At 23.1% G+C, this 16,265-nt stretch overlaps 1 protein-coding gene across 1 annotated transcript in view; it reads right to left on the bottom strand.

Annotated features, from left to right (window-relative positions):
• Positions 1–3,722: 3,722 nt before the first annotated feature.
• LOC129614079 (dystrophin-like) overlaps positions 3,723–16,265 on the bottom strand; it is a 119,124-nt gene continuing 106,581 nt past the window's right edge. Inside the window, exon 8 of the mRNA XM_055528467.1 lies at positions 3,723–3,781. Coding sequence (XP_055384442.1) covers positions 3,761–3,781 — 21 coding nt within the window. The 3' untranslated portion in view covers positions 3,723–3,760. The remainder of the gene's footprint in view (positions 3,782–16,265) is intronic.

The following is a 16,265-nucleotide window of genomic DNA, read 5'->3' as shown; positions in this document are numbered from 1 at the left end:
TCGTTTTTGAAAAAACTGTTATCAATCACAGAATTAAATTTTAATTGATAAAATCTACTACTTATATTGAATTGAAAAAATGTTGTTTAATAATCAAGTGAATGTTAAGAATTTTTATGCTGAATTGATGTAGTGTAAGTCATCCAAAAAATAAGAGTAAAATGAAATGGCGCATAATTTGCTTCACACATTTATCTCCAAAATTAAAACAGTTAAGCAAAACGACATTCTGAAATTTCAAAACCACGAGCCTATAAATACCAGTAAATGCATTTATTTTAATAAAATCTAAAAAATATAATGAACAGTATAAAAGCTTATAGCTATGTACATGAAAAGCTTAGTTTTTAAGTCACAAATTTTAGAACGAAACTTTGATTTTCCTTAAATTTTTGAATGCAAGTCGAAACATTTTTTATACGCTGCTTCATTTCTCAGGCGATTTGTGAAATAAAAAGCCAAATTTTACGAATAAAAATAAAAATAATTATAAAAATAAAAATAAAATTACGAATAAAAATAAAAATAATTTTTTACTTTTTTATACCCTGCACTTCGTGAAGGGTATATTAACTTTGGTATGGAGTTTGTAACTACTTGAAGGAGTCATCTGCGGTATGGACATATATATATATTCTTGCTCAGCGTAAAATTCTGCGTCGATTTAGACATGTCCGTCTGTCCGTCCGTCCGTCCGTCCGTTCGCACGATAACTCAAAAACGAATAATGCAATCGACACCAAACTTTCACAAGTTTTTTCTTTTGTGCCAAGGACGAGCCCTATTGTTATTGGACTAATTCGGACAACGGGTTCGGGTAGATGCCATACAACTCAAAGAGTTTATTTTGAATATTTCAAAAACTAATAAAGCTGTAAATATAAAACTTTGTACACACGTGTCCAATTATATTCTACACATGCTCTAAAAATTATAATGGGATAGCTGCACCGGTTCGGGTGGCTGCCATACAACTCCAACAGCAAATTTTTTATATTCGGCAAAATAATAAAGTCAGATTCATGAAACTTGGCAGTCATGTGTCCAATTATAGGTCAAATATACTTCTGAAGTTTTAGAGGAATTGCTTTACAGGTTCGGGTACCTGCCATACAACTCCAGAAGCTAATTTTAAATATTTGGAGAAATAATAAAGTCAGATTGATGAAACTTGGCAGTTGTGTGTCCAATTATAGGTCAGACATATTTCTAAAGTTTTAATGGGATTGCTTGACAGGTTCGAGTAGCTCCCATACAAGTCTTAAAGCTTATTCTTAATATTTGGAAAAATAATAAAGTCAGATCCATGAAACTTGGCAGTTGTGTGTCCGATTATAGATCATATATATTTGTGAAGTTTTAGTGGAATTGCTTGACAGGTTCGGGGACTTGCCAAACAACTCCAAAAGCATATTTTAAATATTTGGAAAAATAATAAAGTCAGATTCATGATACTTGGCAGTTGTGTGTCCGATTGTAGATCAGATATATTTGTGAAGTTTTGATGGAATTGTTTGACAGGTTCAGGTACTTGCCATACAACTCCAAAAGCTAATTTTAAATATTTGGAAAAATTATAAAATCAGATTTATGAAACTTGGCAGTCGGATGTCCAATTATAGGTCAGACATATCCGTGAAGTTTCTATAGAATGACTTCACAGGCTCGAGTAATTGCTACACAATAACGAAAGGTGCAGGGTATTATTCAATCGGTTTATACCGACTGAAACGTTTTTACTTGTTTCATATTCAAATAAGCTGTGAAAAAGTTCATTTGATATAATTTTCATAGAACCTTTTACAATAAGTTTCACTTACGTCAAAAAGTAAATTTTTTGGTTGTTAAAATCAAAAAATCAAGTTTAAATGATTGATATAAATCTGATCATAACTTCCTAAAAAAACAAAAAGTTAAATAAATTACCTTGTTTTTGAATTTATAAAACAAAAAATTGAAAGTTTAGTTCCAGACTTTAATTCTATAATTCAGCACAATAAGGTTACAAGAAACTGCTTTATGATGCACAATGTGCAATGCCTATTAAATTTTGTTCACAGTAATAAAATAGGTGAAAAGGTTGAAGGGGGGGGGGGCGCACTTTTTAGGAACCGCTTAGGGCGACGAATACATCAGAACCGCGCCTGCGTATATGTATGACTAAATGTTATAATTTCATTCAGCAAAATTTTTAACATTTCATATAAAATATTATGCTATATTAGTATATATTATAAAAATAATAATTGTTATGTATAAGTACATGAATATATAGGAGCATATTAATTTTTATACAATTTTTTTTTTGTTATTTAATATCCTTCAGGATTTATTGAAGCCCTAAATAATTAATTAATGACAGTGGGGTTAAGTAACTTGTAATTTATGAAAACTTGTAAATTGCTTTTTATATTTCTCATCTTTTCTACTCTTCTTTTTTTTTTCTTATTTTACTTTTTTACTCTTTGCATTATTCAAATATGCATTTATTAAAATATTATCTCGTATATACATATATAAATATGTATATGTCCATACACATATTATACACGTATATGTAGACAGAACATTTAGCATACAAAAAAAACTTTCAAGGATTCGAGGTTCATTCATATTTTATTTATAGTTTGAAAATTATGTTGGGTCGGGTCGAATAAATTTATAATAAATTATTAATATAACATATATATAAAAACAAAAAAGAAAAAAAATTTAGGAGAACTGGGAAAACATATACATATTATGCAGTAGTTATGCTATATAAATATTAGATGGAAAGATTCTTAAAACAACCTAATTACATTTAATCTTTCCTTTTAATTATTTTAATTTAGCAAAAAAAAAAATAAAAATTTTTATGATATAAACTTATTAATATACTACTTACTTATTTGAATATGTGTTACATGCGTGTATACGTATAGTTTACTATACCATGCGTGCTCTCTTTTACTGTTATTTAATGTGTCATTAAAATGATAAATTTCAGAGCATAAATGTTATTCTATATAACTGAAATATATATATATAAATAATTTCAGAACATATTTATAATACACACGTGCATGTATATATGTATATACGTACAAAAATTTGACTGTAAGAATAAGTAAGAGGATCATATTTTTAACTGTTGTGTTAAAATTACACTTAATATGCTTATATCAGAAGAAAAATATTAAAAAATCCTTTAATTAAACAGAGACCACTTTAATTTTTATGGTTGATTTATGGTACAAAAATTTATATATTATGTTTTTTTATTAATTAACTTATAAGTTGTACTACTTAAATAGGTGTTAATTGTGTTATTTAAGGTTTCATGGAGCTTCATACATATTTAAAAAAAATATATATATATATGTATATCACACATAAGTATGAATATTATATGTATTATAATATAAATGTGTGTAAAAATAATAAAATACAGTTTTGTGTATATTGTGAATTTTAAGAAAAAAAAATTAATATTTTTTACTATTGCTCAATTTTTTCGAACAAAATTTAGATAAAATATAGAATTGGCTCGAGAAGATCCAAAATTGGCATGTACAAAATTAAGAACTAACTCACTTTTTCTCACAGAAATTAAAGTGAATGTGTTAACGTTTTCAACAAAAATAAAATATATTTATAATATTAAATTGAGTATATAATATACTTACCGCCATATTGAAACGAAAAAAATTAAATTAAAAGTAATTTATACTTAAATTGTACCTGTTTATAATTTTTTTTTTAAATGTCAACTTCCAAACTAAAGAAAACTCTTTCTTACCTAGAAAAAAAATTTGATATTGTTAATAAATATGTTCATAATTAATATTTATTAAAAAAAACATCTACAAAACATGAAGAAAATAAAAAGCACATGAAATTGGGTTTTTGGAGACTTTTTAAATTTTTATACGCATATATAACACAGCAATCACACAAAAACCAAAAAAAAAAAAAACAATTTCATTGAATTCAGTATTGCAATTATACGGTTCTTAAAATTAATTCAACTTCAACATAAATTGCTAAGTTCAGTTTAAATATAGAAATTTGAATCAAAATAATGGCACGCATATCAATAAATTGCATTTGGCAGTAACACAGTAGAAATAATTTTAGTAGAAAACAGGTTCATACTCAACATTTCTAATAATTTCTTTTAAAATATGAATTTGTGTTCCAAAGCTTTCTTAAATAAAAATTAACCACAAAATTATAAAGGAGTGCAAACTAGATTGAAAAAATTTGTGTATGAAATTTCAATGACAGGCAAAATAATGGCATACGAGTATAAAAAAATTTTGGAAAGGAACAAAAGTTTTTATTTTTATATAGGCGAATGGGTTTTTCTTTATACACAAATAATTCAAAGAAAATGGAATATCCAATTTTGATTAAATATACAAAATCACTTAATTATAACATAAAATTTTTTAATTTAAGTTTTAAATTGAAATTTTACTTGTTTCTCTATATAGTTAAATCGTCTTCTCCTTAATCCTTATTAAAATTATTCTTATTAAAACTTTACCTTTTCATTCTTATGCTACAACAATTTTTTTTTTCATATTTAAGCTAATACAACATTTAATATGTCTATACAAAGATATTGTAATATATTAAGGAAATAAACTGACCTAATGTACTCAAATATTTATTAAAAATTAGAGAAGAATTTCTTCTATTCCATATTTTTAACTTTAGAAATGGTTTTACTTTTCCTAAATTTAAAACTATTTTAATTTATAATGAGCATAATTTAAAACGAAAATATCTATAAGGTACTTTAAATTCATAATTATTTTTTTTTTCTGTTTTCTCTATGTATAAGAAAAAATTTCTTTTTGACATTAAAATCCAATTAAAAATTTACTAATATTCTTTATTCGTATAACTCCCAAACCGAAAAGTTTGCAAAATATTATGTTTTGTGAATGTGTGCACACATTAATAAATTTATTATTACATATATTTTGGCTTTCGTATTTGAATTTAAAATTGTGAAAGTGTTACGAATTAGAGCATGAATTTTTAAAAAAATTTTCAAAGAAATTATAAAAATTAAGATAGCCTATACATAATATCAAAGAATTAATGTTGTGAGTAAAAAATTGTAAAAATATAGGTGAATTAATATTATCCTTTAATTTTAAAATTATTTTTTGTAACATTCATTAATATTTGCAAAGGCTTTACTGATTCTGACATTTCTTAAAGTTGGAAAATGGAGCAGGTCTTACGAGTAGTTGATCAAAGTGGTCCCTAAATATTGTTGAGCTATACGACCTTCTCAGCGATGTCTAACCGTAACATGATTATATTTTGTAAATTTAAGGGAAATTGACTCTGAACTACGTAGGTTCCAGTTTAAAAGCGATCCACTTATCAAATGGCCTGAAATATTTATTAATTATTATTTATTGAAAGTCATACCGTGACACAAATTCCATCAACTTGAATTTCTTTTCAGAACAGATTTTCGAAATCTAGTGCCCAGCAGGAGCAAGCAATCGTTATAAAGCTCAGTAGGACGAAACCTACATTTTCATACCCCACCAAATGTTCATAGAACGACATACATTTGCATATCCTGTATAAAACTTTTTTAGTACCTTTCACAGAAAAATAGTTCGAGATTTTTTTCCTTAATTTTTTTTTTCGATTAATTTTAAATTCATATAATTGTTGTATTTAAAAATGATATGAAATTTGAGAAAAATTAAAAATAAATTTATTTTCAAATTTTTTCATAAATTTATTTAATATAAAATATCAATAAATATACCACTCGTATACATACTTGATCCGAGTAGCTAAAAATTATATTAAAAATAGCTTAAGTAATTCAAACTAGAAATTAAATGAGCAGTGGAATTTTTAAATTTATTCAAGTACTTATTAAAAATTTGTCTAATTCAGTTTTATTACTCATTTGTTTTGATAAAATGTTTCATATTTCTATTTTGAATGTACAAATCTCTAAAATATATCATGCATATATGTATATTACTATAAGTATGTGCTACATACATATATGTATTTTTTATCATAGAGAAATTTTTCAATTTATGTATTTGAATATTTTTTTTTTGTTAAATAGCTTTTATTTGATATTTTGAACTATAATTGGCAACACTATTCAATTGAATGAACGTTCAGTTCATATTTGAGTTTATATAAAAAAAAAAGGGAAGCAAAAAATTCACAATTCCAATATTTCGTTTTTTTTTTTACATTTTTTTTATTTTCCAATATTTCGTTCATCACTCATAGGTTATACTGCAAATATAACTCAAACATAAAAAGGATATCCTTTACAATTTTAATTTAACACCATTTTAGTTTTGGTATCCTTTTTCCTATATCATTTCATTAAACTTTACATATCGAAATACTATAATACCGTTGTGTACCTGTAATTGAAAAAATATTTAAAAAAAAAAATAAAAGTTTTCATACTCTTGAAAATAAAATTGAAACCCATAATGAAAAAACAAAAACAAATAAATAAAACAAATACTTACATTTGTAAAAGTTACAAAACTTCACAGTAAATTTTCACCATATACCACCATCAGGAGTATATCGGCTCATGTTTTCATTTACATGTACATATATACAAAATACAAAGAGAAAGTATCTGTACAGTCTCCAAAACCGTACACATTTACATGCCTAAATGTTATGACTACGTTCTTAGTGTATGTATATATAATATATTAATTAATGTGTATGTATATAGCAAATATACAAAACTTGATATAAGAATTTTAAAATTTTAGTCAGAAAAGCTAATTCTATTTCGTTATAAAGAAAAACAAAAGAAAAGAAATAAATATTTTTTTTTTGTATTCAGACTTTATCAAAATCGCTTTAGAGACTGACTATCCTAATATTAATTCAGAGGTCGTTTTGGACTTAACAAAACAAAAACCCAAAAAATCTGTAGATTTATATAAATACTTTTTTATATACATGTAGTATGTATATATGCATGTAAATGGGTATGGATAAGTTTATAATGTATACACAATTTTAAAGAGGGAAATGTGCGGAAAATGCTTTTTTTTTTTCTGTTTTTATTTTTAAATTTTTGTTCTCTCATTTCTCTGTATACATTGATTGTACTAAATATACGAATAGGTAGGTAGGTAGTTCAACTGTAAATTTGATACCGGAACATGAATTCGTAATTTTAACTGCATCCGATGACGATATTACAATGTCAGATGAAACATTCAAAATAAAAAACCAAAAAAACAAAAAAAAAAAGAACGTTATAAATTTGTAATTTGAACAGTCGGATATAGTATGAAGTCGGATATACAACAATTGTATATAAAGAGAACGTAAGTATATTTTAGTATTATGTAAATATATTTTTTTCAGTGTAATACATAGGCACAGTATTATTTCGATAATACTGTGTTTGTATAATATAATAACGTGTATTTCTATTTATATACATTTTATATACTCATAATATATGTCATAAAGTAAAAAATAAAATTTTATTACAAACGCAATATACAACAGCAATAGCTGTATAATATTGTTACACGTTAGAGACCAATTCTAATTTTAAAATTGTAGACATTGGATATTTTTTCCTACTACATACATACGCTTCGTTCCAATTTTCAACTTTCTTTTAAAAGAAAATGGAAAAATTTCATAAATTATTCAAAACTAAAGTTAGTATAAAGCATGTACGAAGTATAAACAAGGGTGAGATGCATTTTATGTTCTAAAAGCAAAAAAGAAAAAAAAAATTGGAGCATAAAAATTTTTTTACATTAACTGAATTTAATTTGTAGTGCATTTTCAGAATTTTTTTTTTTTGGAAACTAACTAAATATGTATAATAAAATCAACCTTATAATAAATTTTATGGGAAGAAAGAAAAAAGGAATAAAAAAAATGCAAAATCAAACTGAATTTCAGAAAAATGGCACTTAGTCATTCGTAAACATTTTTAATGAGCTGCAACATGAAGTATTTTCAACTAAAATAAAATTTTATTACCTTAATGGCCTAAATCTTGGCTATATTTTAGACTGATAAATTCATTTAATTTGAAAAACAGTGTTACCCTAAAAGTATGCAATATTTTACATTTTAAAAATAAATAAAACTTAGGTTTAGATTTCAAATAGATTTTTTTAAATTTGAGCGCAAGATACTGGATAGGTTTTAACGTATAAGGCATTCATCATAGTTTTTTAATAAAAATTTTCTCACAATTTTCATTTAATATTTTTATAATTTACTGTATTTTTTAACAGTACCTTAAATATTATTTTTCAGTATTTTTATTTTATCCATAACCATCTTGAAATACTACATATACACCCACATAATATAACAGTTTTTTCTGACATGTACATACACACAGTTTTATAAATATCCTTCTTCCACCCTAGTAATAACATTCTTTTAACTTCCGCAAAAAAAAAATATGTTATATATTATATTATATATAAATATAATAAGGGTTAATATGCCATATAAATTAATTTTTCAATAAAATAATTAAAATAACGTACAACGAACGGAAAATTGAAATATTGTAAATAATTTAATTAAAAAAAGTAATAGCAAAAAAAAAAAATATAATAAAAAAAAAGTGAAATAAAATACATGTACAACTCTGACAACCGATTTTAATTAACACATTCATATACGTTCATATAAACTTATATAATCAATAAATTTTACACTTCGACAATCGTTAGTTGATTTATCTATATATTATGTATTTACTATACACAGTAATACAGACATTTTAAAACATAGTAATGTCCATACTATGTTGATATAAAATTGCACGAAACATCGAAACCCTACGTCAAAAACAAAGAGCAATAAATCAATATTTACCTATTAGTGTGTTTTAATATACAAAATAATATTTATGTATACGATGTATGTATAAGTACACCATGATAATAGTAAATATTTATGGTATAGAAGCATCAAATATCATCATCATCCTTGTTATATTGACCTCAAAACAGAAGAAGTAAATAAATAAAATAGGAATTGGAAAAAAAATTCCTTTTCAACAAATAAGATTCGCTTTTAATTTAATATTAAATCAATTATCTCACTTCCCCGTTTACCTAAAAATAATGTAGAGTTGTAAACAATAAACAGCTTACTTACAATTTTTTATATATATTAACTTTTTAAGGTATTCTAAATATATTGCATTTATCTGAACATTCATTTCATATTATTTTTTTTGGTGTACGCAGTGTTACCCTAAAAGTATGCAATCTTTTGTATTTTAAAAATAAATAAAATGCAAATTTAGATTTCAACTAGATTTTGTTTAAAAACTGAGCACAAAATACTTTATAGGTTCAAAATACTCATATAGGTTCTACTTATTGGAATCTACTTACTGAAAACAAAATAACTGGAAATATTTACGAGAATCGTTATTGTGTTGTAATATTAGCCTAAGAATTAACTTTAACATTACATTATTTTTAAATAAACGAAGTAATTTGTCTGTCTTTCTAAAGCCTCCTGCCAATATACACACAATATAAATTATAAATTTATGAAATGGCGGTCAATTTTTATGAATTTTTTTTTTATTTATAAAAATAATTCATTTATCAAAATACAAGTATAGGCATATACACACATATTAACTTGGTCAAACCAAACATACAAATACATATATGCATTTATGCTGCAAAAGTTGGAAAATTTGGATATAAATGCCTGAATGTTAAATAATTTATAACACCCATTTGCAAAAAGAGCGTACAATAAAGGATATGAAAAGGAGAACAGAAATCAATTAGCTAATTAATATTTTTATAAGTTTAATAATAAACAGAAAAAAATTAAAATATAATTTATTAGAAAGTGCACCTATTCACAAAGAAAAATGTGAAAAAATAATATTTAAATTCATTTACCATACGAGTAACAAAGTTTTATATAATATTTTTAAGATTCCTCAATAACAAATATAATATATTAAAACAGGTTTGAAGTTTTTGTTATACCATTACATAAGGCAAAAATAAAAGAAGTATTATTTTAAAAGGTCTGTGTTATTACTGCTATTGGAGAGGACGCTATTACTCCATTAAAGCGATTCAAAAATAAAATTTTATTATTTTGAAGAATAATCTTCACTTTCTTAATCAATTTTGTGTATGAAATTTATAAATTCAGAAAATCTCTTTAAAATATTAATTTTCTAATTTTCTAAATTTACAAAAAATATAAAATGTATACTGTAAAATTGCACAAAACGTTGAAAACCAAAAATATTTGTTCAGAATATTTTATGTATGTAGGAGAATTTTTATCTAGATGTATGTATACACTTATTTAGATAAAAATTTTACAGACACACTAAACGGAAACCATTTCTTATTTACAAAAAAAAATAGAAAAAACAATATTTAACTGACTTTTATTCAATTATCAACATTTACGTAATAATATACATATTTGTGTATATGCTTAATACATATATAATGTTACATAACTTTAAACGGAAATTAAAGGTAGATTTCCTAGCATTATATCTTATACTTTAGGTTTATTCATAAACGCAAAATGCCAGTTGTTCACAAATTGCTATTATGGATTTTGTTATTTATTTACTATTATTTTTCTTTTAAAAACACATACCTCAGCTTAGATCAATATTGGTATACATATATACATTCACATTTAACTATACATTAGTAATATAAAGATATAGAAATATAGAAACAAAAATTTATTTTGAAAGTTGTAAAAATGCAGGGACTTCTATATGAAATTCTATTAAAATACATTGTGAATGAAAATTTTTGAAAATTAATATTTGGAAAAAAAGAACATTATATTTCATAGTCGTTTAGCGCATATATGTACATACACAGTATACATGCTTAATCACATATATACATATTATGTTTTGTATTAGTAAATAAAATGGACACGTTTAAACAAATAATCAAAACAAAATACTATTATTGATTTTTTTTTTTCATTGCCATTTTATTTATTTTAAAATACTTCTATAGTATGTGAGGATTATAAACAAGTGCTGTCTGTATGTACGGATTATAAACAAGGACCGACTTGGGAGGTTTAAAAACAAATTTCATATTTTGATTAAAAACTTTATTTTATTTTCATAATAACTTAATGTATTTTACTTTATTATGTTAGTCCCCACTCTATTATAGACAATCATAAAGATAAGAAGAAAATATTATACAGTTTTACTCATTATTAAGTATAGTAAATCTCAAAAATAATAATTTACTAATAAATTATATGCAAATTTTTTAATTTAAATCGAAAATATTATTTATATTTTAAATTTAAAACGATTAATAAGAATTCATATACATAGCACTTGACATGGATAATTTTGACACAAATGGGCACATAAATTGAACTCCATATATGAGCTCTTATATACTATTTGCACATTAAACTAGGAAAACTCGAGCAAAATTTTCTTTCTAATGAGAGCTTTAATTAAATTTGATTGTTATACCAATTAAAGAATCTATATTGCAAGTTATATCGCAACTTATATTGGAAAAAGAAAATTGTATATTAAAAAGAGGGAATAATTAAGATTTTGTATATATATGTAATATAAATGTATATAATACATGACTATATTATTATATAATACATTGTACTTATATATATAACACATATATAACATACATACTTATAATTTATAGATAAATTATAATTTTTAAGTGGTGTTTTTTATTCGTTTAAAATTAAATTTTATTTAATTAATACTTCAATAAAAAAAAAAAACAAAAGCAAAAAGCCATAAGACCTATATTTTCCCACAAAAATTAATTCAGTTAAAGTAATTAAAAGATATGCCAAATTTTGATATTCTGTTTTTAAAAATGCTAGCTACATATATTGAAAATACATAATATATATGTATATTTTTTAATCTAATTATATATTTATGGTTATTTTATCACAGGAGCTTTTAATTTTAACAAATATTTTCAGAAATTGAAATATAAAAAAAAAAGAGAAAAATTAAAAACAAAAATGTAGTTTTTTGTAATTGAAATTTTTGCTATTCAAATTTCGAATTTTGCGACTCGTGAACAGAAAGGAGATTTTATAATCTACGTAATTTGAATATAAAATTTTAATATGATTTAAGTTTTTGAATATTAAATTAAAATTATTAAAATATTCATATAATATGCATAATATGTCTAAATAAAATGATTGGAATTTTTTTTTTTTTTGGATTTTTTTTTATTAATTCCTATTTTAGAAAATAAAATCTAATCCTTAAAAATTTTGAAATAATCGCATTTTATTTAGGAAAAAAAAAGGATTAAATCACATTGAATTAGAAATACAAATTTATACGAATAAAAAATTAAATAAATATTTTCGTAATTAAAATACAAATCGTATATTGTTAATAATTATATATATATATGTACGAGTATATATATGTACAAGGGATATATGTAGTTTATATTAAGCAACGATACACCATGTTTTTCAAAAACTGATTAAAAAAACTTTTTAAATTTTAAATTAATTGCAAACGTTTGTTTAAAATATTGCTGTTATATAAACTAGAAATTAATTATTTATTACATAAATATATTTATATTTCAATATAAAAATATATATTTGCATGTATTGCATTTGAAAATAAAAGAATTGTAAAAAAATTGTTTATAATATGGCAAAATTGATTTTCATACAAATTTCTATTATTTTTCCAAATTTTTAAAAACGACTTGATATTGTAAATAAAAATATTTCTATTTTTCAATATAGAAAGAAAAATATTTATTTGTGTTCGTCATATTTTTTAAGTTTTTTAATATTTCAAAATTTATTATACCCTCGGCACCCTCTTTAAAGATGTCTGGCAAAATAACTTCAGACATTTATTATCATAAACACTTGTTATATCTATTACAGACTGATATAACGTGCATACATACTAATAAAAATATGTTAATAGAAATTTATATAAATTTCTTCCCCTATATAAAACAGCACATTCCTAAGCTACACATTTTCATAAAATTACTTGAAACACAACATTAAATTAAAATCTACAATTTAATTAATTACTTTAACTAATATTCATTTGGAAATAAGAAAAATTATTTTTTTTTTTTTTTCAATTATAAAAGTGTTTATTATAACACCAGCAATATTTAACGCTTTCAAAATAAAATATTAATTAGTGTTGTCATTTAATATTAAATTATGGAAGTATGGAAATATTACTTCGGAATACAAACTTTAGCTACAGAATAAATTGAAATTTTTTGTATCAATGTAGTAATTTATAAAAAATGAACATTTTGAAATAGATTTTTTAATTTCACCTATAATAAATGCTTATTATTTAAAAGATATTAAAGAAACGGTGTCCAATTCTTGAATGAGGAAATAAATTTCTGCCGTATAATTCTATTCCATAGATATAAAGAAACATTTATATAATATTTCAATTTTCATAACTTATTTAATTCAATTTTTTAGCGGATTTCTAATTTTTGCTCAAAATTTTTTGGAAAATTTTATAAAGTTATTAAAATCACGTTCCTTTTTTTGTGTAGACTTGTAGAATAATAACATTTATTCTATGTAGCAACTTGAAATATCTTTTTTTCGGATAAAAATGTCCTGTTGGTAACTCTTCAAGTCGTAACCATATCGTTGTATATCTTTAATTAAATTATATATGAAAATTTAATATTTATTAAAAATATATTAAAAAAAATAATAAACTCTTATCTTCTCAGACAACATGATAAAAATTATCATATATTTTCTCTTATTTTTTTTTTTGTATAAGAAGCTCTTAATCAAATTAAAAATTCATATTATAATTTTTTTATCAACTTGTAAATTTTTTTATCCTCCACTTTGCTACAAACAACATATATATATATACATATATATTTATAAAAATTTACTTATCATTTTTTTAATTTATTTTAAATTTGAGGTGAAATATCAACCCCTTAATTTCATGCTAAATACCATACAGATACAATAATTTTTATATTATTTTGTTTTCTCTCTACTCTATGCAAAACATCAATTTATGCTCCTTCTGTTCATCCAACTTCAATGCTTCTGAATAATATGAAGAAAAAAAAAACGACGAAGTGTTTCTTCCTTAATATTTTTTCCCACAAAAAAGGTAATTTGTCAATTAATCATTTGAAAGTCAAATTTCCTTGACAATTTTATCCTCCTGGTTAAAGTAGGTATCTTTGTGTATTACTCATATTAAATATGTATACATATGCACATTAAAATGTATAACAATGATAGGTTATTTAACAGGAATTTACAAACGGGAAAAAAAATTAAAATATTTACACGATGTAATTTTCCCGTGTTGTTTATAAATTTGGAATAATTTTTTAGATAGCGCGAAGGAAAATTAAATTTGTAATATAAGAAGTAAAATTTCGGGTTATATTAAGTTTAATACAAGAAAGCTGCTAGAATACAAAATCTTAAGACTTATTAACTCCGACTTAACAATCAAACTAATTGGGAACATTTTCTATCACACCAACAAGAGCAAAATATATTTTCTAATTTTATGTGAATTAAGTTGCGGTTCATGTATAAATATATATTCCTCTTTATTTGGTTTATAATTTTTAAATATTTTCAGCTCGTTTGCTATAGCAGCACGTTAAAATCTACTTTGAAATATTTTTTTACATTTATTTTTGTACAAATTTTTTTTTAATGTAACTAAGCTAATCTCCGATGAGGCATGCCTACATTCTACAGTTCGATCAATTAAAGATTCATTGTAAAACTATTGATAATCTGTAAATATCGGCCTTCTGAATTTATATTTCATTCAGTATCGAGATAATTTTAGATTTCTTAGAAAAATTTATTTTATATGAATGAAAAACACTATTAATATAAGAAGAAAATCTTTCTGTAGCTTCTTTTAAGAGTATTATGCCATCTTATACTTTCCATATACATGTACGTACTTATGTACATTAAAATTAATACCTTAACCTAAAATTATGGAAATTTTTTCATATCTACATACAAATATATAGCACATGTAGCTTTTGTTGAGAAAACGATGAAGAAACCTAAAAGAAAAACAAAATTTTTGGATTCAGAGGCAAAAAAAAATATGTTTCCTTGACATCATATTTCGCTGTAATACTTTGCGTACGTACTATAAGAGTATTTTTGTATCTAACCTTTTAACAAATCCCTAAAGACTTTTCATTTTTGTTTTCTTTGTAGATTTTTATTTTAAATTGAGGAAAAATATTAAAATTTTCCTAGAATAAATTTTTTATATATTACAAATCTATGTACTTAATATTGTGTTACTACTTATTTAAAATATTATATTTCATCTTATTCTATTATATTTAACCACAAAGTCTCTATTCTTTTTTTATGTTCTTGCTCAATGCGATGATAAATGGTGCAATTTTATCGATCGATCCTTTAAAAGCATCAGGATTAATGGAATAACAGAAAATTTATCGATCGATATTTTAAAAGCATCAGGATTAATATTATAACAATAAACATAAAAAAAAATTTTTTTGCATTATACAATAAATAATATAAATATAAGTATGAGTGAGAAATGAAGTCAAGCGTTCGTTGTATTTCAATAATGAACATACTATACATATGTAGATAGAAAGCTGGTAATAGCGAGCATGGTTAGATAATAAAAACAATTCAAAAAATTTATACATAAATATAAAAAATTAAATATGGATATATGGATATTAAAACATCTTTATATACATACATCAGAATATATTTAGAAAACAAAAAAAAATCTTTTCACTTCCATTAGACTGTATTGTAATTTGCATATAATATTTACATATATATATATATACATATTACTGCATATATCACAAAATACAAACATATATATACTTATACACATTATATACCTACATAAGTATGAATAAAAAAAAATTACTTTTATTTTTTAAATGATTTATATGGGATCCTTATGTGTGCAAAGGATGTAAATTATGTACGCGCAATAGTTTGGCAAAATAGGAAAAAAAGAGAAAACTTTTTAGTTTTTTTTTTCGTCTTTATATAAAGTTCAATGATTTTTTTTTTCAACTTTTAATATTTTTATTTCGAATAAATTTATAAATGGAAAAAATTATAATTTTTTTTATTTTAATTTTCTGAGAGAATATTTTTTTAATTATTATTTGAATATGCATTTGATTTTAACG

The sequence above is a fragment of the Condylostylus longicornis genome, unplaced genomic scaffold, assembly GCF_029603195.1.
Source record: "Condylostylus longicornis isolate FDR11 unplaced genomic scaffold, ASM2960319v2 ptg000100l, whole genome shotgun sequence".
NCBI classification, from domain to species: domain Eukaryota; kingdom Metazoa; phylum Arthropoda; class Insecta; order Diptera; family Dolichopodidae; genus Condylostylus; species Condylostylus longicornis.
Note: the sequence above shows the minus strand (reverse complement) of the source record. Positions and strands in the feature narration are given on the sequence as shown.